We start from the raw sequence: 27,437 nt of genomic DNA on the forward strand, positions 1-27,437 counted from the left end.
ACCTTCCAAGAATGACAGCTGAACTTTCCAATTTGCTTATACTGCTTGGGGAACTCGAAAGCACATGCCAAAAAGGAAAATGTTTCTGATGTTGAACAGAGAGGCGAGTTCTTGTTGGAGGTGGGGGCAGGAGACTATTAAGTACTGAAAAATACTAATAAGAAATGAAAAGAAACTAAACATGCTGTAAAGTCTAAGACCTCAAACATAATTCAAAAGTTAATGCTAGTACTAAAAATTCTTGAGCTGGACTAACTGGTTAAAATATGAATAATGACCTTTAGTTACTGTAATTTAAGCACCAACCAGAATCTTGAAGTTATAATACACTACCGAAATAACAAGTTTAAGAAATGGAATGGAATCCAACACTGTCCTGAGTACTTACTATACAAAATGGGCTCTATCAACTCTCTGTCTTTGTGGAACAGACTGAAATCTGACAAATGAGCAAAATCAGAGACAGCATGATCAACTGATATGCATACTACCTCCATTGAAATAATGCCATTCTCTCTTAAAGAAAGATTGTAATGTTAGATTCCTTTAAAAAGATCACGTCTCCAATGCCCTTAAATATTTGGGGAATATTCTGTTGTAGTTTGGAAACTTTCCACTTTCTCTCACTACCTTACACAAGAGGTAGACAAATGTATGTCCTTAAAAATTTTTTTTGATGAAAATTTTACCAAAGGATGCTTAAAGCTTCAAATTTATTTCTGACTAGTTGTTTCAACATTTTTTTGGGTTACATAACAGACAAACTATGTTTTGTTCATAAAAATCAAATGGTTAATACATAAATTTTTTTTGTTATCTAAGTGTATTTTTCTAAAATTCAGGGCATAAATCTGCTTAATAGAAAATATATATGCTTAATTTTATTTTCATTTCATTTGAAAGGGGGTAGAGAGATAGCGTGACAGTGAGTGAAGAAAGCAAGAGAGAGAAATGACAGGGATCTTCCATCCACTGGTCCACTTGCCAAATGCCTGCAACAACCAGGAGCCAGAAACTCAAGCCAGGTCTCCCACATGGGTGGCAGAGACCCAAGTATTTGAGCCATCAGTCTGCTGCTTCTGAAGGAAGGCATTAAAAGGAAACTGGATTGGAAGTGGAGGAGCCAGGACTTGAACCAGGCACTCCAATATGGGATACCAGTGTCCCAAGCAATGACTTAACTGCTGAGCCAAATAATCACCCCAGAAATTATATTTATACCTTAAAAATGCATGCTTCATAATAGCTAAGCATGAAAGTTTGAAAATATGATTCTAGACAACTTTAGAATTGAAAATATACATATTGGAAAGTGTTATTTGAAACTTTTCAACCAATAATTCAGTAATTTCAGTAATGAATGCAAGTCAGACAAGTATTTCAGTTACTCAGTGTCCTCTAAAACATTTAGGATCTCAGAATACTATAAAAGCATACTGGCATTGCTAAATGCACTAAAACAGGCACTAAAGTAAATCTGCATCTATCTCATAAGCTTTTGTGGTCCTGAAGAATACATTTAAATATTACATTATGGATATATTAAAAATATAAATTCATTTTTCTGCTTAGGTTAGCTAATTATAGATTGTTGTATTACAAGTCTTCTGTTGATGAAATAATATATTGCTGCTTTATCTTCCAAGAATGGACTAAACACTCTGGGCAGACACTTGGGTTGATACCAAGCAAATTCAGTGTAGGCTGGAATGTAAAGTATAGGATTCTGACAACTTGTACCCTGTCAATTTTAAATTAAAATTATTTTCCAAGTAGTATTAGGAAATAATATACTTCTTTTGACATTTCCCTCCTTAATTTAAGGATTGGCAATTAAACTTATTAAATTCAGCAAAACTCAAGAACAAACTTATCAACCAACAACTCATGAATTTTATTAAAGTTAGTGGGGGTGCAATGACCTCAAAGGTAGAATATCTGGATGAGATTTCTGTCTCTACTGATAGAATTTGTTACAGTCTGCATCTAACTTTCTTTGTCATGATTTCTTTTTCTGTAAACAATGGCTATCCCTTTTAACATGTCTACACCCTGAGGTTGTATTTTCAAGACTCATATTATAAGAATACACTCTTATAAGTATATATTTAGTTTTGTTATTGTTATGACATGAATATCATGTAGCCTTCCCTAAAAATGCTTAGGAAATTCTGGCTTCTGCCATGCAATCTAGGCATGTAAGAGATACTCTATCATACTTGGCATGCTTCTTGCACATGCTTTCTGTTTGTCTTTACAAGACTCTTACATAATTCATAGAGATTTATGCCTGCACATTGGCATTCTAATTGCTGTTGCACTAAAATTATGCCATAGCCAATCATACCTTGCTTTTACCATAGTGAGACTGGACTGCTTATACAAATAAGGTTTTTCAATCAAAACCTTTCAGACCCTATGTCATGCTTGACGTAAATGATACAACTTCTTTAGGCATGAAACACTAGGAGCATCTCTTAAATTCTTTTTCATCTTATTTTGTATTCAGTGAGCTTATTTTTAAAGAAGTAAACCAAAGGTAAAGTTTTTAGTTATCTCATGCAAATGACCACTTCCACATTGCACACATTCCTGTACTCAGGTTTACTGCTAGTGTTGGCTTTCTTAGAAAAGTGCACAGGTCATGAAAACTTTTGGGGTAGGAAATTTTCATTCTGTGATGTTCGCGTCTTGGGGTTGTGCCAATCTGACAATCTGGGACTTACAAGCAAATCCGGGCAATTATGAGAATTCCTCAGGGAGATGGGAATGCACCATACATTTCTGGGATCATCTGGGTTTGGGCAGTATTCCAAACCAGCTTCTAGGTGTATCCACATTATTTCAAGAGTGCAGGGCAAGGAACAAATTGACTCAATTTAACGTAACTTCGATTCCTACTTGCTGATAGCAAAGAGCACCTCCCCTTACCTCAGATTTTGAGGTAAAAAAAGGCAAGATGCAACTATAAGAAATTACAATAGTTCCTTTTTTCTCCATTCTGTATACAGAGAATGGAATAAGCTAATCAGCTCCATATTTGTAAAGGCCTTGAAACCCAAAAATCTTTTCTAAGAAAGCTTTTAGGAATTCTTATTTATTTATCACCTCAAAAGAGATCTCAGCATGAAGTTTGAACATCCATGTAAATACAGCTTTATGGGGTTTCCTGCATCACTTTGGAAAGATGTAGTTTAAAAATTTACTTGCTTTACTGTGTTCACAGAAGCCTTATGTCATCCTTTCACTTTTGAAGGGCTCTAAATTAGCCACTTGAGATTGCCCACAAAAATTTGGACTTCTTTCTAAGACTACTTTGCTTTTTAATTTCTGATAGGCCAATATGAAGGTATTTTGGTTGTGGGAGGAAAAACCTGAATAGAAACAGTTTCTGAAAAAGTGGGATGTATCAACTTTAGATATAATTTTTTCTAAAGCTAAACAAAACAAAATATATACACAAATATTTTATATAACATGACATGGAGTGCTGACTTGATATCTACAAGAGATATTCACAAAATCTTGTATTATGTTCCTGTGAGATTGTATTAAAAACACCAAGATCTTTAATCAAGGGCACAAGAAAGCATTTGTTGATTGTGCTTCTCTAGTCTGAAATGAAACCAGAGAAATATGTAACTTTCATTTAAAGGTCAATGTAGATATACATAGATTATATGTATATATCCATAATTAACTTTAAAAATAGAAATATGAAGTTTAGAAAAATCAGTATTCTCAAATACAAAACAAAGTAGCATTTGGAAATAAATTCCACCACAGAAAGCCACATTTGTCCCTTTGAAGTAGGTCTGAGTTCCAGCTCATTCATGGAGGCACTACAGATATGTTATAAGATTATATTAATCTTTTTAACTCTATTATTATTAATCTATTAATAATCTCTATTATCAAATGGCCAAAAATTGAAGTTTATAATTTATAAAAATGAGAAAACATGATGCATTTAAACAAATTCTTTGCAATCTATAACTCTTCCAATGAAAAGTTTTAAGAATTTATTAATAACTATGTTAGTGTTAAGGAAAATTCGAAGACTAGAATGTTTTGTCACTAGTTCCCCTGGGAATATGTAAGTGTGTTGTATGTATCTATCATGAAAAGTCAGTTTCTACTCAGTAAATCTTTCACCCATGAGTTGGGAGGCATAGAAAATAAACAATGTCTGTATTCCTGTGAACAGTTGGTCTTTCTACTTTTTACTTGTTGAACATTATGGTTAGTGGTGCATTAATCCTGTGACTGTAGAGTGAACTGAAAGTATCTTATTGCAAAGATTAAATGAAGAAAAAAAGAAAGAGGGGGGATTCAAGGGAAATATGGTTAAAAAAATAAATATTTACATCAAATTCTGATAGAATGGCTCTCCCCAAACCTCACAATTATTCAAGTTACATTTTGTAGGCCACTGATGTATTTCTGAAAAGGCAATATCTCTATTACAAAGCCACAGCAGGCTGTTCTCTGGACTAATCCTTTCAGCCTGCTTATTGTTATAACAGAGTAAACTAAACTCTAGTGAATTATCAGACCAGAAAAGTACAATGCTTTATGAAATCTCTTCTCTTTTGATAGTAATAAAAAGTACAATGTTTTACTAAAGAGCCTATCGATAATTCAGAGTGTTTCCTTGTCAAATATCAAATGGTTTAGCTTAAAATGCAAATAACTTGTATTTATTTACTTTTTTCCTAAGAAAATTCACCTACTTCATCTGATTATATTTTTTCCTGCAAGAAAATATTAAAGGTCTATAGTTTTTGTGACGGAAGTAAACTATGAATGACAACATTCCAGATGGCATGCCCTCCAAAAAAGGTAGATGGGTTCATTACTAGGGATGTGGAAAAAAAAAGATAGAAAAATTCTGTTTCCTCTAAAAGTTAAAGACAATTCAGGAATGTTTAAGATGTATTGGGAATATGTGTGTGTGTGTGTGTGTGTGTGTGTGCATGTATACGCATTTATATGTGAATAAGATTGCTCTGGTGCAAAAAAAAAAAAAAATTGAAATCCAAGCACACTAGTATGGGTATATACATACAAGATGTGGAATAACACAAAAATGGGCAGAAACAGGTAAAAAACCATTGGGCAATGTTCTTAGTATTAATTGCTTTTCTAAGCCTCATAATACTATTATTCTTAAATATATTAAAAAAAAAAAGAAAGTTGGGGTAAAGAGTAAGTAGGATGCCTCAAATCATCTCAAAAAATTATTTGTTAACCCTGATTTATAAGATTCTCAAAGATAAAGAGAGGGGCTGGCACTATGATGTAGAAGGTTAAGCATCTGCCTGTGGCACCATCATCCCATATGGGCACTGGTTCAAGTCCTGACTGCTCCACTTCCTATAAAGTTCCCTGTTGACTGCTTGGGAAAGCAGTAGAAGATGACCCAAGTGCTTGGGCCCCTGCACTCACATGGGAAACCCTGATCAGCTCAGCTCAACTCGGGCCAGTGTGGCCATTTGGGGAGTGAACCAGTGGCTGGAAGATCTCTTTTTCTCTCTCTCTCTGTCTCTCCCTCTCTCTGTCTGTAACTCTGCCTCTCAAGTAAATAAATCTTAAAAAAAAAAAAAAAGAGCAAGGGAGTATTTCTTCTTGTTTTCTATATCTCACCCAGTGATAACTAAAAGGTTATGAATAAATGAAATTTCAAGTGTAAAAGAAATTGTTAAATGCTTTAGCTTGATTATAAGTTAAATGTTAACTCTTTATCATGATTATATGATTACCTTATGTTCTATAAAGTTGATTTTAAATTAAATAAGTGACTTTAAGCAAAATTTAAAAGGATATTTTGGAAATAAGAGCAGCAGTAACAACAAAAATCCCCCAAATCATATATGGTATATTTGGATCTATCACTTACCAACAGGTCATAAGTTACAACCTGGTAACAGGAAGGGAACAAGATCAAGGAAACCTTTCATTCATTTTTAAGTATGGGGTAGGATTTGTTGCTATATAACTTAACTACTTGTCAGCAAAAATTAATAATATTCTGATTATAGCACCATCCTGTAAAAATACAGTTTTAAAAACAGAAAATTCTCCCTGATGTTTAAGGATGGAGCCATGCCTCCAGAAAAACAAAACATGAAAAAAGAAAGATTTACAGCAAGTCAGCAATGAGATTGACTACACCTGAAATTATGTGACTTCTAAACATACATTCTGCTCATTTTTCTGTACAAAAAGTTTATGTTCCAACCATATTATCATGGAAGGATAATCATTATTTTGCAATTCTAGCCAGCTGACTATTGGTATTACCAATAAGAATTTTAATGGTAATAATAATCTGTCTTCCTTTGTTATGGTGAACCTGTGATGCTTTCTTTCAGCTAGATGAAACTGGATGTACCTTTAATGAAGTTTTATATACTTGTAATTTATAATATTGGGACATTATAAGAATTTCTTTTGGAAAGAAAGAAAAAATTTTCTATCATACCAGACTGTGCAGTACAGAAGAGTGTTTCTCAGTATACTTATTTAGATAGATAGTATTATAATACAAGTGTATTTTGAGTCTTCACTGAATCTTAATTTTGAAGATAAGCATATACATATATATAATAATTCAAAAGGCAGTTTTTCATCTTATCTAGGTTATTAAAAATTTTCCATGTGGCACATGGGAAATTTATAAGTATATAATACTATAGTACTATATAATACTACATGCAGAATATATAATACATATAGATCTTGATTATGTACTTAATGCTACGCATCGTTCATTTGAAAAGATGATACTTAAGTAGTAAAGACTGGAGCTGGTGCTGTGGTGCAATGAGTTAGCCTACCACCTTTGGCACTGGCATCCTATGTGCACACCAGTTGGAGTCGTGGCTGGCTGCTCCACTTCCCATCCTGTTCCCTGGGAAGGCAGTGGAAGATGGCCCAAGTGCTTGGGCTCCTGTAACCATGTGGGAGACCCGAAAGAAGTGCCTGGCTCCTGGCTTTGGGTCAGCCCAGCTCCAGCCATTGTGGCCATCTGGGGAGTGGACCAGCGGATGGAAGACCTCTCTCTGTCTCTCCCCCTCTCTGTCTGTAACTTTGCCTCTCAAATAGATAAATAAATCTTTAAAAAATAGTAGAAAATAAATTAAGAAATCATGAAAGAGAGTTTGCATTAAAAATAAAATACATCACATGCAATGGAGTAAGACATACTGTGTCTGAATACACTGGCTCTGCCTTCATAAATTATTTGTTAAACAAATATCAATTGAGAAGCTAGTAGTGTATGCCAGGTACTGTGGATACAGCTTTGACTAGGAAAGTAGAGTTCTTGCCCTTTTAGAGACAAAGGAGGAAGATAATTGAACATAAATACATAAATAAGTAAATAAATAAAAACATTTGAGGAGATGAGGCTATCGACCATGGTAAGGAATCTGTATTTTATTGTAAGATTGCAAGAAGCCATTAAAGACATGTAAGAGACCTTATCTGACTTACATGATCTGACTTATGAAGGATGCTGTGGAGAAAAAAATGGAGCACAGAAGGCCGGCAAGTGCAGAAGCAAAGGAATGCAGGCAGGTTCAGCTGACAGGTGGTGGTCTGAATGGGAGTGCGGATGTGGAAATGGAGAGACATGGCCATGAGACATGGCCTAGAAATGAAAACAAGACTTGCAGGTGGTCTGTACACTGGCGAGAGGATGATGATGAGGAAAAGGGAGGAATCAAGGAGGATTCAAAGTTTATGGTCTGAATTACTAAGTGGGTGGTAGTGATGTTTATTGAAGTGGGAAGGTTAGGGAGGAATCTATTTAAATGTGGTTAATAAAAAGTTAAGTTTGATAATTTAAACATTCAGCAAGACATGTCTAGTACTCAGAGATGTTTCAGCTAAAAAGTATAAGCTTACATACGGTACTTTGAGTCATGGGACCTGCAAGATATCCTACAGGTGACAGAGTTACAAAAGAGGATTCCACCCCCCCACCCAGGGTCCCATAAAGGATATATAGAGAGAACAGGGCTAAAGACCTCAATTAACTAGCATCTGAAGGTGGCAAAGTGACAGAAGAGCCAATAAAGATCATTGGGAAAGAATGGAAAAGGGCTTAGGAGGAGTATCAGCAAAATTTGGTATTTTGAGAGCTGAAAGAAGCAGCTAGGCCTAAACAACTGTGTGGAACAAAGTTGAGAGTTAAAGACAAGAAGGTCCACTGGATTCGCAAAATAAAGACGAATGGCGATTTTGACAGAACTGGAGAAGAGGGAAAGTGAATGGCAGTCCTTTGTGAAGGAAAGTGGCAGTAGCTGGAATGTAAGGTGGAGCCAAAGAGAGTTTAACTCTCGAGATTCCCAGTCATGTATATTTGCTGCCAGGAATGTCCAGTAGAAGGTAAGGAGTGACTACATGAAAGAAATCCTTGAGAAGGCAGGAAGGGGGCTGGGAGTCCAGAGTGACCAGAGACTGATGGGACTTGGATAAATGGGCCCATCCTTCAAAAGGGAAGAAAGAAACATGGGTAATCAGAACAGCAATTTATGGACTGGGAGGACAACTCAGGCTCGTGGCTACGAGCTCTAGTTTTCTTAATAACTCAGTCTTCTTTTGTGAAGATTGAAGTAATTAAGGGCTGTAGTAAACAGAAATTAACATTCTGAGTGTCACTCAATAAACATATTTCAGTAAGTGCCATCATTGTTGATCAACATATCTCAGATTGTAGAGAGATTCAAAACCACTTAGGGAATAATATTTCAAATGGTGTAATTTGAATAAAGACTAAGTCCAAATGGCATTCAAGCCTGTATTGCTTCTACTCCTTTCCAATAATTTCATTTAAAAATGTACTGGACTGTTCACATTCCAAAAACAAAGTCTTTTAAGCAGTTTTACTTGTTTAAGATACAAGATTTTTTGTTTTTGTTTTAAGAACAACACCAAATTAAAAAAAAAAATTAATGTTTACTGTGTGCACTGTTTACTGTGTGAGGATGTTCAAGTCCAAAATTTTGGGCTAAATCTGTATTTATGTAAGACTAAATCTATACTTACATAAATCTAAGTTGCATAAAAAAATCATGGGACCAGCGCTGTGGTGTAGCAGGCAAAGCCTCTGCCTGCAGTTCTGGCATGCCATATGGATGCCAGTTAGAGTCCCAGCTGCTCCACTGCCCATCCAGGTCCCTACTAATGGACCTGGGAAAGCAGCAGAATATGGCCCAAGTACCTGGGCTCCTGCACCCACGTTGGGGACCAGTAAGATGCTTCTGGCTTTGGACTGGCCCAGCTCTGGCCACTGCAGCCATTTGGGGCATGGACAAGCAGATGGAAAATATTCTCTTTCTTCCCACCTCCTACCCCTACTCTGTAACTCTGCCTTTCAAATAAGTAAATAAATCTTAAAAAAAAAATCAAACCACAGATCAGGTGCCCAGATACAGTCTAAAATTGTTTTAAGCTTCATCTTTTTTTCCTCTCCATGCAAATTATGATGTTACAGCTTAAGTAGATGTAGATAAGCTTATGTGTTTTTTTTTTTAATTTGCTTGGACACCTTTATCCATTTATTTTGTAACAGCTTTCATGAGGTATAACTTAAATATGACTAAATTCACTCACTTTAAGTGTACAATTCAATGACTGTTAGTAAACTATCAGAACTGTGTCATCAACACCAGTTCAATTTTACATTTCCATCACGAAAAAGACCTTTTGTACTCATCATCGTCTCATTTTAAACTTTTCTGGATTTTCCTTTTAGCCATACCTCTCATATTCAAAGATACTGCATAGTGTTGGAATCTACTTCCAAAAATCTGTATGAAAGATGAATTGTATCTAGTTCCATTTAACAGTATAATTGATGTTTGGTCTTATTTTATTTTTGGTCTTTATTTATTTATTTATATTTATTATATATTATATACTTATTCATATTATATTTTATATTTATTTTTATTTATTTATATTTTATTTTTATTTATATTTTATATATTTATTTATATTTACTATATATATTATATATTTATTATATCTTATTTATATTTGGTCTTTATTTATTTTATGTCCTATTTATTTTTATGTCTCATATACTCTCATATATTTGTAAATAAATTATCTACTCTTGGGGCTACTGCTGTGATGTAGTAGGCTAAGCCTCTGCCTGCGGCACCAGCATCCCATATGAGTACTGGTTTGTGTCTCAGCTGTTCCTCTTTTGATCTAGCTCTGCTAATGGTCTGGGAAAGCAGTGGAAGATGGCCCAAGTGATTGACACCTGCGCCTGTGTGAAAGGCCCAGAAGATAGCTCCTGGCTTTGGATTGGCCTGGCTCTGGCCATTGTGGCCATTTGGGGAGTGAAGCAGCGAATGGAAGACCTTTCTCTCTGTCTCTCCCTCTCTCTGTCTGTAGCTCTACTTCTCAAATAAATAAGTAAAAATTCTTTTTTTTTTAATTTATTATTTTGACAGGCAGAGTGGACAGTGAGAGAGAGAGACAGAGAGAAAGGTCTTCCTTTGCCGTTGGTTCACCCTCCAATGGCCTCCGCGGCCGGCGCACCGCGCTGATCCGATGGCAGGAGCCAGGTGCTTCTCCTGGTCTCCCATGGGGTGCAGGGCCCAAGCACCTGGGCCATCCTCCACTGCACTCCCTGGCCACAGCAGAGAGCTGGCCTAGAAGAGGGGCAACCGGGACAGAATCCGGCGCCCCGACCAGGACTAGAACCCGGTGTGCCGGCGCCGCAAGGCGGAGGATTAGCCTAGTGAGCCACGGCACCGGCCAATAAGTAAAAATTCTTAAAATAAAACTAATCTTTAGTTATGTGATCTGTTTAAAAATTTATTTGAAAGATGGAGAGACAGAGACAGACAGAAATTGCTCATCCTCTGGTTCACTCCCCATAAACACACAACAGTCAGGGCTAGGCCAGGTAGAGACTAGGAGCCAGGAACTCAGTATGGGTGTAAGTGGCAGAGGTCCCCCTAGTGGAGCCATCACCTGTTGTCTCCTAGGGTACACATTAGCAGGAAGCTAGAATCAGGAGTAGAGCTGGGACTTGAATCAAGCACTCCAGTACAGATGTGGGTTTCACAAGGGGTGCCTTAACCCCAGTTAAGCTTATTTGAAAACAATAATTCTAGGAGTATAGGTTAGAATTTTAAAGCTCTACATTTTTATATTACCTTTAATACTTTCTGAAAAGGCCTAAGTAGTGAGTGCTGCACCTTTCTCTCCTTTAGAAACTTCAGGGCACTCCTCTTTCTTGCCCTCCTTTCTTACTGGTCTGACAACTAGCACTTTCCCAAAAGTGGATCTTCTATTTTATCAGGAGATCTGACAGGACTATCTTCAATTCAGAAGTATTCTTTTTTATTTTTATTTATTTATTTTTGACAGGCAGAGCAGACAGTGAGAGAGAGAGAGACAGAGAGAAAGGTCTTCCTTTTGCCGTTGGTTCACCCTCCAATGGCCGCCACGGCTGGCGTGCTGCAGCTGGTGCACCGCGCTGGTCCAAAGGCAGGAGCCAGGTGCTTATCCTGGTCTCCCATGGGGTGCAGAGCCCAAGCACTTGGGCCATCCTCCACTGCCTTCCCGGGCCACAGCAGAGAGCTGGCCTGGAAGAGGGGCAACTGGGAAAGAACCTGGTGTGCTGGCGCCGCTAGGTGGAGGATTAGCCTATTGAGCCGCGGCGCCGGCCAGAAGTATTCTTTTGAATTCTCAATATACTTTGTTTTAAAAAAAGATTTTATTTATTTATTTGAGAATCAGTTACACAGAGGGAGAGACAGAGAGAGAGGTCTTCCATCCCAAATGGCCAGGAGCCAGGACCTTCTTCCAGGTCTCCCACCTGGGTGCAGGGACCCAAGCACTTGGGCCATCCTCCACTGCTTTCCCAGGCCACAAGCAGAGAGCTGGATCAAGAGAGGAGCAGCTGGGACTTGAACCGGCACCCACATGGGATGCCAGCACTGCAGGCGGAGGCTCAGCTTACTACCCCACAGTGCCAACCCTTCAATATACCTTTAGTTACTATTTTTATGGAAGTTATATTAATAAGCATATAGGTTTTATTGTTGACTTATTCCACATTTTGATTTTTCATCAGAGTAGAAATGATTTATTCTGTGAACTCAGATGGCTATCATAGTAACTGTAACTTCAATGGTGAAAAACTAGGAATTGATTTATTTTATATATTTTATAATATTTCATATCTGCAAATATACAGATGATCCACGTAAACATTTAACAAAATAAATTCATCAATAACCATCATCTAAAATGGCCTATTGAGAATGAATTTCTTTTTTTTCAGTGTGTGTGTTGGCAGCCATTTTATTTTTAAATTTTATTTTATTTTTAAATTTTATCCAATGGTGGAGGAGGGAACAGAGAGACAGAGATAGAAACAGAGACAGAGAGATCATGAGAAAATTTTCATCTGTTGGTTGGTTTATTCCCCAGATCCCTGAAATGGCTAGGGCTGGATAGGGCTGAAGCCAGAAGCCTGGAACTCAATTCAGGTCTATCGTATAGGGGCAGGGACCAAGTACTTAATCCATAACCTGCTGACTCCCAGCGTGTGCATTAGCAGGAAGCTGGATCAGAAATGCTGCTGGGGGGCCGGTGCCATGGCCTGTGGCACTGGCATCCCATGTGGGCGCCGGTTCTAGTCCCGGCTGCTCCTCTTTCCATCCAGCTCTCTGCTGTGTCCTGGGAAAGCAGCAGAAGATGGCCCAAGTCCTTGGGCCCCTGCACCGGTGTGGGAGACCCGGAAGAAGCTCCTGGTTCCTGGCTTCGGATCGGCACAGTTCCAGCCATTGCAGCCCTCTGGGGAGTGAACCAGTGGACGGAAGACCTTTCTCTCTGTCTCTCCCTCTCACTATCTGTAACTTTACCTCTCAAATAAATAAATAAAATCTTAAAAAAAAAAAAAAAAAAAGAAATGCTGCTGGGACTGAAACCCAAGGACTTTAATATGGGGGATATGAGATGAGGTATCCCAAGTGGTAACTTAGTAACTGTGCCAACCAAAAAATAAGGCAGAAATATGATAAAATGTGGGGGCCGGTGCTGTGGCGTAGGGAGTAAAGCCACTGCCTGCAGAACCGGCATCCCAAATGGGAGCTGGTTCAAGTCCCAGCTGCTCCACTTCTGATCCAGCTCTCTGCTATGGCCTGGGAAAGTAGTAAAAGATGGCCCAAGTCCTTGGACCTCTGCACCCACGTGGGAGACTGAGAAGAAGCTCCTGGCTCCTGGCTTCAGATTGGCACAGCTCCAGCCATTGCAGCCATCTGGGAAGTGAACCAGTGGATGGAAGACACCTCTGTCTGTCTGTCTGTCTGTCTCTCTCTCTCTCCCCCCAACTCTGCTTCTCTGTAACTCTGCCTTTCAAATAAATAAAATCTTAAAAAAAGAGAAAATAAGTAAATAATATAAAATTAACATATATTAACTGAATCAAACCATGTCTTAACTGAGAGACTTCACTGTAAACAAAAAGTAATGATATATAGGATTTTATTATACTTCACTATGAACCATGCATATATTAAGGTATAAAATTCAAATTCTTTACATTTTTTTGAGATTCCATTGATTCAATAGATATTTATAATATTTTTTCTATGTGTAAGGACCCATTGATAATATGTTCAGTGGATGTTAATTATGTTTTTAACTTCCAAAGAAAAAAAGTTATTTTTAACTTCAAAGATTGCACTTACAAGATGGAGATCAAGATTTTCAAAATTCTTCAAATTCCTTTAAATAGTATGATACAGTCTCTGTAATCAAATGTGAAGGACAGGGGGCACTGTGCTGCACAGGTTAGGCTGCAGCTTGGGACGCCCACATTCCATGCTGGAATGCCGGTTTCTGTCCCAGCACCTCTTGCTTCTGATCTAGCTTCCTGCTACTGCATTCTGGGAGGCAGTACATGATGGCTCAAGTGTTTGGGCCCCTGCCATCCATGTGGGAGACCCCGATGGAGCCCTGGGCTCCTGGCTTTGGCCTGGCCCAGACTTGGCTGTTGTGGCCATTTAGGAAGTGAACCAGCTAATGGGAGATTCTCTCTCTCTCTGCCTTTCAAGTAGATGAAAATAAATAAACATTCTTTACCAAAGTAAATCATAGTAGTCTGACTCATTAAATAAACTCATGAAATACAGATTTATGTTGAAACGAAACACACAACATAACCAGGGAAACAAACTAGTTTATTTTATTTAAGGATAAAGGCTTGGTCTTTCAAAAGCATTAAACAGATCCAATTTGAATCTTAATGGCAGTATTCATGCATGTCCACAAGCTCTCTCCAGTCTCACCCCAGGCACACCTCCCCTTAGTTTATTAACATTCTAAATCTTTCTTCCAGGTTTGGCCTTGCAACCACTTGACACGATAAAGTAGGTCACTTGAAAAGGAAGAAAGCCCAATAAAATGAATTACAAAGACAACAAGATTAAACTGATTGTACTGTTTTCATACATCCTAGCAGAAATTCTGCAAATATGTAGTTGGCTGTGGTTTGGCATTTAACAGCATGTGATCAGTAAGGAGGAGGAAATTTTATTCTCATTAACTGTTGCAGATTTACTGCAGTGAAAAAGGGCTATGTAACCCGAGATGTGACAGTACAGAAAGATCAAAGCCATGGACTGGAAACTAAATAAACCCTCTGGCTACTTCCTGCAAGGAAAATTCACTTTGGCAATGTAAAACAGAGCCCAGTTAAAAACTACTCTCAGTTTTATGAGCTGTCCTAGCAGCTCAAGTGGTTTGGATCGGCCGAGTGTAGAACATTATATTTCCTTGTTTTTGTCTTAGATACTTCTATAAGCAGTTTTATGGATGTCCCCTCCCCCTCTTTAAAAACACAACAACAAAAAACTCTTTTCTTTTGGTTGAAAATGAGAAGGTAAGCACTAAACTTATTAAAGTGGGTAGGTCTTCATTTGCACATTCCTTTCTCATTTACTACAGCTTAATATTTTTCCCCCTTAGATTTATTTGGCAATATAAATTTACTTTAATAATTCATCTACAATCTGTACAATTCCTATTCAAAATAAGTGCAAATCAGTTTATAGTGCCCATATGGCTTATATCCGAGGCTGAGTTATTTGTAATAGCACATCTGGAAGGACTGTGGGCAATATAGAGAATACAGGAATTAATATAATATTTAAAACCTATATGCCCTAGGTTTCAATTTTTTAAACACTTTCCGAAAAAAATATCTAGGGAGTAGTGTTTGACCTAGTGGTTAAGATGTAGTTAAGACACCTGCATCTCGTATCAGAGTGCCTAGGTTAAAGTTCTGGCTCCAACTCCCCATTCTAGTTTTTTGCTAATGCAAACCATGGGAGGAAACAGCTCATGGATTAGGTACCTGGGTCCCCTGCCACCCACATGGGAAACCTGGGTTGAGTTTCTGGTTCTCAGGTTTGGTCCAGCCCAGCCTAGCCTTGTCTGTTGCATTTGGGGAGTGAATCCACAGAGGGGAGTTCCCTTGTTGGCAGGTCTGTCTCTCGCTCTCTATCTGCCTCTCAAATAATAATAATGAATAATGATAATAAAACAAATGAAAACAGAAAAAGTTGTAGCTTAATACTTTTAATATAAGAAAATTTTAACAATTGTTCATAAATACTTAAATCATACTGTTAAACCAAAACACAGATAGGATAGAATAAACTACCTTCAATTAGGAAATATCCTTGAGTTAGAGTAAGCTCAATAATTACTGAACCTAAACTTTAAGGAGATGAGAGATTACATAGTCTACTTTTCTCACGTTTTTGAAAAATGTACATGCATATGAAAGCAAGACTTTGTAATGGTAATTTGCATTTTATCCTTTAAAAAGTCACATTTTCCTTTTTAAATAAATACATTTCCTAGATCAAATATGGCATAAGAGCAGTCCTCTTCACTCAAAGACCTTTTATTTTCTTTCAATTTAATTTGCAACTATTTTTAATGTCTGTACAGACAATAAAAATATAATACCTGTGAGAAATGTATGAACTTTAACATTAGATAATCACTCTTAAATGGTGGTGATATAATTAACTTCCTACTTAAAACTGGACTAACTCTGATGTCATTTTTTCTAGTACAAAGCTACATTGTAATTAATATGTAAATACTTATATAGGCCCCAGTCTTATTTGGATTAGCTTTTCTATTTACAGACTCAAGCTGAATTTCTTCTCTTATTTTAAAGTCCTAATAAAGTGACAATAAATTTTGTTTTCTTTAGTATCATCTTTGATAGCTAATGTACAAACCTCCAAAAACTGTGCTCAGATTACCAGACTTAAAAACACTAACTTGATGTGGGCAATTCTGTCATCAACATCTCTTGTTTCTAAATTTCCAGAGAACAGTAAATCACTTAAAATATTCTTCCAAAGTGAGGACTATGATTTCTCCAGGATAAAACATCTTCCCAAGTTTCCAGATTCTAAGCTTTGATATTTGGCTCATATTTCTACATTTCAGTAAAGTTTACAATTTGCTAATGCTGATGTGTGATAATCTAATAAAATCTGACCTTAATGGGTTATAGGCCCAATTTACTAATAAAACCTAATTCAATTCTCTTTGGGAAATGCAAATCATTAGTGTCTAAGCAGTGGAACTGAATTTCCACGACTTTTTGATACTAGAAAGAAGTTGTCTCTATAAAATGCCTAAACAAATGGACTAATACATATAATAAACCCAAGAGAATTCATTTACAGCATAAAACAATAACACCATGTCTGTAAAAACACACATTGGTTAATTAGGTGAACAAATGATCTCACAAAGCATTTACTCCTTTAGACTGAGATTACCCCACCCATTTAATTCTCATTTTTATACAACTGGATTCAATCTGTAGAGAACTTAGTGGGCTAAAGAGAATTTAAAGGTAGTGGACTAATTACTTAATGTGTTAATAAACTCTCAGCAGCTTGCCTCCAAGCAAATTTAAAGCACCATTTTGCAGTAAAAACATGTCATATTTATTAAAGCAAAAGAGGTAAACAATATGTTGTATTGCACAAGACCTTCATATCTTACTCTGTATTTTAATACTTATTCTAAACTTTCATTGACAGATTAATATATTACTTGTCATCTGGAGGTGGTAATAGTGCAATAGTAAGCCTACCGGCTCTTAACCATACTTAAAGGCTTCACTATTTATTAGCTACCTGGTTTTAGGTTAGTCCCGTTAAAATTTCTGCATCTTAACTTCCACATTAATTAAAATAGGGGCAATACTATTCTGTGTCTTATCTACCTCATGCATTTGTTGACAATCAGATGAGATACATGAAGGTACAAATGCTAGATAAATGCTGGTTATGAGTCTTTGTGTACTGTACTTAAATTTTGACAAAATGTCGTTTTATTATTTGAAACTTTTAGAAGGACCCTAAGACACTCTATCTTCTCAAATAAGAAGTAATTTGCAGAATCAGGATGGGAGTATTTAGAAAGAAAAATGAGATTCCATGAAAGGACTGTGTTAGCAAGACTGTTAACAGTGCAAAAAGTTTTTACTGGCCTTGGTATGATTTTCTCATCAGAATCCTGTTGTTACACAGCCACTAACACACTTGTCCTCCTGATTTTATTATTTCAGAAGTTTCAGAACAAAATGACTGCTTTATTATTTTAGGTATAATTTTACTTGAGATACAGTATTATTTCTATGGATGGTTTTTTCATTTCAAGAAATTTTACCATACATTTTTGTTTTATTATTACTGATGAAGGTGGGAACAACTTAAAATGATTCCTATTGGTCAGATGTTGTATTTATTACTGGGCTTGAAATAAATATTTACTGTTGAGGGGGCTTCAAAGTTTGTGAAAAATAGGATTAAAAGGCATGTTGTCCATGAATTTTTTAAAGTCTCCTCGTTTTAAAAAATTCTGTCGCTTGGATAATGGAATATAACTTATAATAAAAATCTGCACAGATCTGATATTTTTAAATCAAATTATATCTTACTTGAAACAGAGAAACTTTTTAAAGTAAACAACATGTTGTCTTCTTACCCAAATCTGCTGTTGTAACAAAGAGGTTCTACTATATGTGTTTTAATCACTATTTAATAAAATTCTATTTAAACTGAGAAGGAACACTTGCAAATATCTCAAACTAGATCTAGCTAAGAACAAATATTAGGGATCCATATAAATGCACATATCAAGAAAAAAAAAACAAAATCTGTAACAGTACCTTACATACACAAGGCATTCAATGAGTTTTTATTTTTAAATATTATAATAATTTAATAGGCTTGTCAAAATGAAAACATGTTTAACATGGTAAGAGTAAATAAAGAGATCTTTTATCATAATGTTTTAACACATGGAAATGAATATGAATGGAATAATCAAATATTCTTAACCATACTGCCTACTTTCAGTTAGCAGAATTACAGATGTGGCAGTTCTGTATCCAACTTAATGCTACCAAAAGATCAGATATGAATAACATTTTTGTAAGAAAAGAATTTTCAATAAGGAAGAAGAAAACTAAAAGGTCTCTTTGGCCAACAATTCCAGTGGAGAATTTTATGTAAATGAATATTTACTGTTAAATATATCTATTTTGACCTATATACAGGGTTACTTAAAGAATACTACTTTAATACATTCTAATATGCGGGTAAAATATTGTGGCACAAAAGCAGGTGGTGAAAACAACATTTAATCCACAGATACATATAACTTACTATACTTGATGTATCTATTTTCTTTGACACATAATAAATTTTTATCTATTACTTTATAAAATTCTTAGAAATGAAATTATGAAATTAAAGGAAGTGAACAATTTAAGGCTCTTGCTCCATATCCCCAAATTCCTTTCATAAATTTTTATCACTTTAAATTCTCACAAGTTCATAAGAGTACCTCTTTGCTCCAATATGTGGGTATTAGCAATAAAAAGTCCCTGGCAATTGATACATAAAAATACTATCTGGCTGCTTTCTTTTATAACTACTATATCTAGAAAAATTACTAAAGTCAGTTATTTTAAAAGAAGGCTTTGTGAAGTATGTTCTCACTGAAAAGTAACAGAAAAAGAAATCCATAAATAACAAAAAGCTACCATTATCTTTGCTGTAAATTTAATACCATAATAAGTAAAGCTGTGTTTTAGCTAAAGATTATCTTTAAATAATTTCCTAGGTATTTACCAATTAATTTGGTTTTTACAAACCTGAGGAAAATAATTGCTCTAAATATCTATCAAAGCAAATATTTCTGGGAGTTCTTTTCACTTTTTTTTTACCCTTCCATGTAATTTCTGTACTTACTGCCATAGTAATGAAGGCCCAGTAAAACTTAAATTATTAAAACAAATAATAGAGTTTGGATGATCAATTGAAAGTTGATAAAGGAGTTATCAAAGAAGGGATTTTGTAGGCATATTTACTTTCCTCTCAATATAAAATAACTTTTGCTTGGGCAAATTAAGGGTTTAACATGGAAAACAGTTTAATTTTTCTTTAACTCCTATCATGTAGTTTTGGTAGTAACATATAAACTATACAATGCTTTTTAGACAGAGAACATGAAATTTTGAGGTTGCTTTTCTCAAGTGAAAATAATCAAGTAAACTAAATAGCTGAATATAGTTAAAGTGGCCTTACAGCTAAAGAATTAAGCCTAATTTTTACATGTAGAATTCATATCTTACGCATATTCATACATTAAAAATGGGGTAAAATATTTCTTATATATTAAAGAAATAATTTTGTTACTTCTACTTAATATGATTTTTAAAGTGCAGATAACATTTTAACTATGATTTAAATTTTGAAAAAAATGACAGAGACCAGAAGATATATATATATATATATATATATATATATATATATATATGTCTGTGTGTTTGTGTGTGTATATACTAATGTATTCTAAGAAAGAAAAAAAGATAGTATTCTAAGAAAGAAAAAAAGACAGGCTATAATATACTCATAGAAATATACACATAGAAAATGAAAGTCTAGAAATCAAATGGCTCAGATAATGCACACATCTAGTTCATCTTTGACCTTACTGAAATGGTCAGTCAATGACATCATTGTGCCAACCACAAAGGCTTCAAGCTCTCAGAAAAATATTTTTCAAAGCCCCAAGGAAACCTAAGCAGTCTCTGCAATTTTTTTCCAGTTTATGAAAATTGGATTCCTATAAAAGAAAAATGGACCATTTTTACTGCAACAAAAACTGATTTGTAAAAGCTGGAAGCAGTTTAAAAATACTCTTAACATGAGGTTCTTGTTAGTCTTGAAAAGTAAGAGTTATAATAAAAAAAAGGTCCAAAAATATGGCGTGGATACATGGTGTATAACAGGAAAAAAAAAAAAAGCTAGCCTTGCTCCTATTATTTTTAATTAGCTTCAATAATAAGTTCCACTTTACTTTCTAACACCAGTTCAGATCTGGGGAGGGGAAGATTTACATTTGACACTCTGGGATTGGCAACTCCACAGCTAATGCCTTGGAGCCCTAATGCATTTTGCATTAGCTCTAAATGTCGGGAAATCCTGGCGCCAAGAAGTTCAAACCAATAGTGACACATGTCTAAAATCCAGGATTCGCTGTCCAGCTGCCAGTATCTATTTTATCAAACATCTAGTCTCTCCTGTATAACAGGAGAGATGAGTTTTACAGTTTTCACTGTTTCCAATTTAACTGCCTTGCTATATTAGAAAAATGCAGGCATTCAGATTAAAAAAGACCCCTGACTTGAATTTTAAGAAAAATACCACTTTGGACCGCTCAAACACTTCTCTAAATCTGGCTTTGTTCCTCTGATTTTAACACATTTGTCCTGGTACTAAACTGCCATCTTAGAAAAAAATAAAAAAAATTTTTTTGAACAATTAAAAAGCCCCTCATATCATGCAAATTAGAAATTTATTCCTTACTTGGCAGGAGTTTGGGATAATATACTTTACATGAATATAAGCAAGCTGAAATGTTAAAAATACAACAAAGACCAAAGTACCCTAAGAGCTGGCCGAGGAGTAAGCCACTTGGCAGTGTCATATTGTTTCATGTTTCACCCACACACTAATGTCACTCAAATCATTGAAAGCATTAGGAATGATAAAAATTCACCTTTTATATATTTATTTTTATTTTTTTCCCAGATAACTTGACAGTACTTATTTATCAAAGGTACATGATAAAGAAGTAGGGAAAGAATTTATAAGTTATCTGGACCATTCCCTTATTTAAAGAAAAAAATACTCTCAAAACAGATAATGGTCCCTCTTTTTAAGGGTATTTAGAGAATCAGCTTTTTTGATATTTAAAATTCACTTAAGATTTTATTTTTTCACAGTTAACCCGAAATTTTCAGTGTCCATTAAGTCTGCTTATTGTCATCTTCTCAGTAGAGATTAATGAGTTCAACAACTCCTCTTCAATGGACTTGTATTCCTTGAAAAAAAATCCCAATTTTTAATAAGTTAAAATAAAAACTAAAAAAATGTTTTGAGTCAATGTATTTAACCTAATAGGTTTAGATTTACTTACTGGATATCAGAAGGTGAAAAGTAGCCACAAGTGTAAAATTTCACGTCTCAGATAGTATGCAGCAAAAATCATCATACCAACATAAGTGAGTGAGTAATAATTCTAAAATACCTAAACGTTTCTGCAGAATTAAAACTACGCCAGACTTAACGATCCATGGTTTGCTACCATCAAAGAGCACAGAAGTCCTATTAAAGGAAGAATCGTAACCAACCAAAAATTACTGAATAAAAGGAAAAAGTAAATGATTCCAGAGTTGGTCAATAAAAAATGCAGAAAAGCACAACTATGAATTTTTTGGCTATACTGTATACTCTGTATGTCTGCTGACACAATTGAGATTCTATTTTCATTTAATCTATTAGGCATAAAAATTTGAAGAAGTTCATTGTAAATTATTTCTTCTGGAAATAAAAAGAAAAAGGGATACAGTGATCTGGTTTAAGGCCTGATCAAGTATAAAAGCCAAGGCACAAAAGACCTTCTGAGGGAAGTTCTTAAATGGCAAACAATTCACAAATCAAAATAATTATTATATCATTCTTTTGATTTGGAAAATAGTCTACAATAAGTTTTATTAGCTAATCCTTTAGGTCAAAATTACTGTATATGTCTTTTATGAGGAAAAGACATTATTTAAATATTTTATCCTTGAAAAGGAACTAAAGGTTCAAAGGTGAAATGATTCTCTCAAAATAATTGCTGAATCAAGCTTGTAAAATCATTATTTTGTATATTTTAGTGAAAATGTTTAGTTTCTTAAAATTCTATAAAAATGGAAAGAATAGCCTCAAGTACGTATTACATGATTAATAGCAGTCTGCTTGCTTTATATTGGCAGTATCTGCAGGAGATACAGGGACAATGTACAGAACCTTTGTTTAAATAATTATAGCAAATATAGCCAGAAGCATCAGAAGTAATCAAGTCATATGTTTTATAGTATTTAACCATGTTTGGTTTTTATTTCCTAAGGCAAGGAATTTCTTACTATGACAACCCAGTATACCAATGAAACTATTTCCGAAGTTCTATTATTTACTTAAAGTTTATTACAGAACAATGTACTATGTATTTCATGTAATACCTGCATGATTTTCCATCATGTCCTTAAACTTTGGGTAATGTTCTTTAGTTAAGTATGAAATCAAGTTAGTGGGTTGCAAACTGCATTTTGAAAATGAAATAGCACAGAAAAAAAAATCATTGTGCATTATAGGCAGCTAAGAGTTAGAACTCATTTAAGAAATTTTTTTATGTGTACAGGTAGGTATATGTATATAAACAAATATGTATGTGTGCAGTAGGCTGCAATATGAAAGATATTTCTTTTCAATGTGGACTATAGTAAAAAGAGCTTAAAAGTCACTGTATTATGTCTTGTTTCCTCCAAATTAGGGTGGAAAGAACACAGGCTTTAGCGACATAGATCTGAGATCAAATATTTTCTTAACTTATGTGAGTTACTGAAACCTTGAATTTTTAGATTCTTGATTTCTTCTGTAATATGGAAACAATAATATTTGTTTAAAAATGTTGCTCTGCAGGTTAAAATAAATGAGTAATGAAACATTTTATAAAATAGATGATCAATAATGGTTGCAGAATTATTATAATTATTATTAGTTTAAAAATTTCTTGTCAGTGTTCAGAATTATAACAATACTGGTCACAATTATATTGTTCAATTAAAAAATATTTGAACACATCTCCCAAATAGAAAATCACCTGTGTGATGAAAAGTATTTTAGAAGAGGAAATTACATAAATAACTTAAAAAATATATAGGTTTAAAATAATAATAATTCACCAAATTCACAGTCAGCCTAACTTACAATACTACAACTCTAGGAATGATATAAGGAGGAAATTACTGTTTACGCTTTCTGGCAAGATTTTTAAGATCTATGATACCATTAGTAAATGAGGCTGACTACCTGCTCTGGATAACTGTATTGTAACTGCACTACAATGCTGGCCTGTCAGATTTTTTCCTTCAATACTTCACTTGAATGACATCTACAAAGGAAAAGTCATCAAAGTAGCAACTTTTTAAAACAGTGATGTCTGAATAACTGTTAAAATACATGTCTTATGTTCTCATTTTGTTACTCTATTGGCTTTGGGATGTATTCAGGAAACAATCTGTGTTCATTAATTTGGCAGAAAGTATTGCTTGCTTCAACAGACAGCCCCTATTTCCCAAAGTGATGAAGTGTATTATTTTCAGACCTGTGATCTCCATTTATTTTTACATAGAAAATATGACTCTATAAGTTAATTTAAAATCAAACAAACATGTTATTAAATAGAGCAAAGTGTCTTTTTTCCTCCTTGATGAAAAATATAGAGAAATGGGGAATGAAGAGAATTCTAACTTTTCAAATATAAAAGAAACTACATACATTAGATTTGCCTTGAGAGACTGTTTACCTGCCAGGAAATGAATGCTGCCCAACCACATCTCCGTTTTGAAGATGAAAATCACTGAAGAAATCTGGACTTATGGCTCCTTCAGAGGCAATTAATCCATCTAGAAAGAAGGAAAATGGTGACTAGTGAAATATATTTGCAGGGAATAAAGGAACCAATCTTATCTTGCAACACAGTGAGAAAACAGCCTCTATATTTAACCTGAAAAGAAATATGTTACCACAATATGCTTTTCTCTCTGGGAGTAAGAAGACCAGGTGTTACTTTAGTATTTTGTTCACAACAATTGAACACGTATTGAATATCTACTATGTTCTAGATTTTTTTTCCTTAGTGTAGAGATTACAGATTGCTTTCAAGGGGTTTGCAATTTTGTGGAGATGAAAGATGGCAAAAATAAGGAGGTGAGGCAGAGTAGGAAGGGACAGTAAAGATGATATAGGCCAAAGAAAACACATGAATAAAGGAAGCAGGCATTAAATACAGTGTTGGCAGAGAGCAATACTTACATATATTGAACATTTTATACCTAGATACCATCATTTGTGTGCTGTGATTAGAGACTTAGATAAATTTCAAATAAGTGAACTTTTAAAAACAGGTTTATTTATTTATTTGAAAGGTACAGAGAAGGAGGGAGAAAGAGAGAGAGGAAGGGAGGGAGGGAGAGAGAATACAGAGAGAGAGAGAGAGCAAGAGCAAGCGAGAGAGAGCATCTTCTATCTGCTGACTGCATCCAAATGGCCATTACAGCCAGGGCTGGGCCATGCTGAAGCCAGGAGCCAGGAGCTTCATCTGGGTTTCTCATGTAGGTCGCCAGCCTAAGCACTTGGGCCATCTTTTGCTGCTTTCCCAGGAGCATTAGCAGGGAACTAGATCGGAAGTGGAGCAGTTGGGACATGAAGCAGCGTCACATGTGATGACAATGTGGCTGGCAGTGGCGGCTTAATCTGCTACACCACAATGCCAATTCCAAAATAACTGAACTTCTAAATAAGTTAGGTGCCAAACATTAAAACATACACATAAACTTATATTAGAAATCTCCATAAATATAAACTTCCTGTGTTCTTAAAAGGGTATTCTGCACATAACTTAAATACTTCTTTGTGACTTGATCTTCATTACAAATATCAATTATTTTAACTTTTATTTAATGAATATAAATTTCCAAAGTACAGCTTATGGATTACAATGGCTTCCCCCTCCCCCCCATAACTTCCCTCCCACCGGCAACCCTCCCCTTTCTCTCTCCCTCCCCCCTTCCATTCACATCAAGATTCATTTTCAATTCTCTTTATATATAGAAGATCAGTTTAGCATATATTAAGTAAAGATTTCAACAGTTTGCACCCACATACAAATACAGAGTGAAAAACACTGTTTGAGTACTAGTTATAGCATTAAATCACAATGTACAGTAACTGCTGAATTGTTAATGGAGACCCTTGGAATCTGTCTTCTTTATTAAATTTAAAATACTTAAGAGAGAACTTGAGTTTTCACTAAAGTGTCAATAGTATTTAGTCCAGTTTTTATGTCCACTAGAAGTTAAAGATTCTATAAATCGAAAGCAGATAGACACTGAAAATTTACAAAACAATGAAATAATGGGAAATGTCAATACACCATAGATTAAGAAAAAAGCAGATGAAAGAAACCAATTTTATGTGGATCTAAGATTCTATGAAAGTCTAGCTAAAATTAACAAGGCTAACATTACAAAAATCAGTAAGTTCTTCTGTTGAATTAAAATCAAATAATTGATGATCAAGGCTTAGGAAAGCTGCCCATTTTAGAGGAACAAAGCTAAGTAAAATGCCAAAATTACACCACACTTTGAAAATGAATGCAAAATATTCAGCATACCAGCTGAAGAAAAGATCTCAACAGTAAGAATACAGTATTTCAGATATAAATACCACCAAATGAAAAGATGGGTCAATTATGTTAAAAAGTTTATGTTTATAAAATGTGACCTAATGAAGTGAGCCAGATTAGGAAGAATATACCAAAAACTGAACAAATGATCAACTTCTTATTTTTGATTCAGTGCTCCACTGTCTTCAGTGGGGACAGTGAGTACCAAAAGGATAAACAGAATTCAGGGAAACTGAATTCAGGAAACGACCAGACCATCATCAAATAGAGATCAAGCTAAAAATTCCTGAGTTTAAAAATTCAGTTAGGAATTTAAAAAACCCAGAACCCCACTAGTTTAATAATACAATAAACCTAATAATATGTGAATTTAAAAATAAGTTTATACCTTTAAAGTTCATTTTTTATAATCTGTCACTGCAGCTGACTCAGTAAACTGCATGGCTTGACAAAAGTTATGCAGTTCTGACATGGGCAAGCTTTCTTCACTAGAATGAGGTATGTAAGTTAAGCCCTCATCTCAAGTACCTCAACTTCTTAAAATATATTCATTTATTTCTCAGAATTATTCATCTAAAATTACTTCTTTTTAGATAAATATTAAAAAATAATCCTGTCTTCTTGATTACAAATTCAAGGTGAATTTAGGAGAATCCTTCTTAAGCTCCAACTCCATCCTTGTTCTTTCAAAGATAGCAACAAGGAACCAAAGAATTTCATGGCAAGAGAAGTGGAAGAAAACAGAGCACTCTATACACTATACAGTATTATATACATTTTGGTTATTAGATTTTATGAGGTTGTCAGGGCATAGTTAACCTATTTTTCTGAGATAATTCAAATAATGACGATAAAGAGTTACAAACACAAAAAATGATGAAATCATAGCAAATTTGTTTTTGTCATAGGTAACTTATCAACTTTCTGATTTCCAAGAGCCAGATATAAATATAAACAAAGTAAAAAAATATAAAATCAAAGTGAAAAAAACACAAAATTTTACTACTTCCTGGTATGTGAGGGTACTTCAAAAAGTTCACGGGAAAATAAATTAAAAGATAAGCTTATTTTGATGCAAATATTTTTCAAATCCATGTATAGTTTTATGTAATATTAACTTCTATTAACTTTCTGAAGCACCCTCACATTGGCACTGAAAAAAAACTTCATTTTTATTTCCCAAGTGAAAATACAATATTGGGTTCTTTGATGAACTAGCCAAAAGTGAAAATGTAGCTTGTGGGAGAAAATGGATGTCAATAATATAGAAAATGAAAAAAAAGAAATGACTAACATAAATCTCATTTGGTTATACCTGATAAAACATATCACAGAAATACAAGGTAAATGAACATCGTATTGTTAAGAATGCTTCTGAGGCAGAAACAAATCATTGTAAGCGTTATATACCAGGAGTTTAATTAACATACCAAGAATATGATTCACCACAATCGATGAAGAATAAAAAGTATAGTGTTATTTAGAAATGTGCAGTAGCAATATAGCTTTACAAGTTTTCATGTAGCTTCTTTATGGGTAAAAGCATTAAAGGAACA

General features: G+C 34.8%; 1 protein-coding gene across 6 annotated transcripts in view; it reads right to left on the bottom strand.

Moving 5' to 3' along the window:
- Window positions 1–27,437, bottom strand: part of KIFAP3 (kinesin associated protein 3) — a 193,886-nt gene that overhangs the window by 12,055 nt on the left and 154,394 nt on the right. For 5 of the 6 annotated variants that reach the window (XR_011390314.1, XM_008264095.4, XM_002715208.5 and 2 more), the window contains one exon: window positions 24,001–24,100. Coding sequence is in view for 5 of the 6 variants with exons in the window: in XM_008264095.4 (XP_008262317.1) it covers window positions 24,001–24,100 (100 nt within the window). In the remaining variant the exon portion in view is untranslated. Of the gene's footprint in view, window positions 1–21,142; window positions 21,472–24,000; window positions 24,101–27,437 lie in introns of those variants that run through there. The other variant, XM_051858393.2, reaches the window with a different exon arrangement.

Source organism: Oryctolagus cuniculus, chromosome 7 (genome assembly GCF_964237555.1).
Source record: "Oryctolagus cuniculus chromosome 7, mOryCun1.1, whole genome shotgun sequence".
NCBI lineage: Eukaryota > Metazoa > Chordata > Mammalia > Lagomorpha > Leporidae > Oryctolagus > Oryctolagus cuniculus.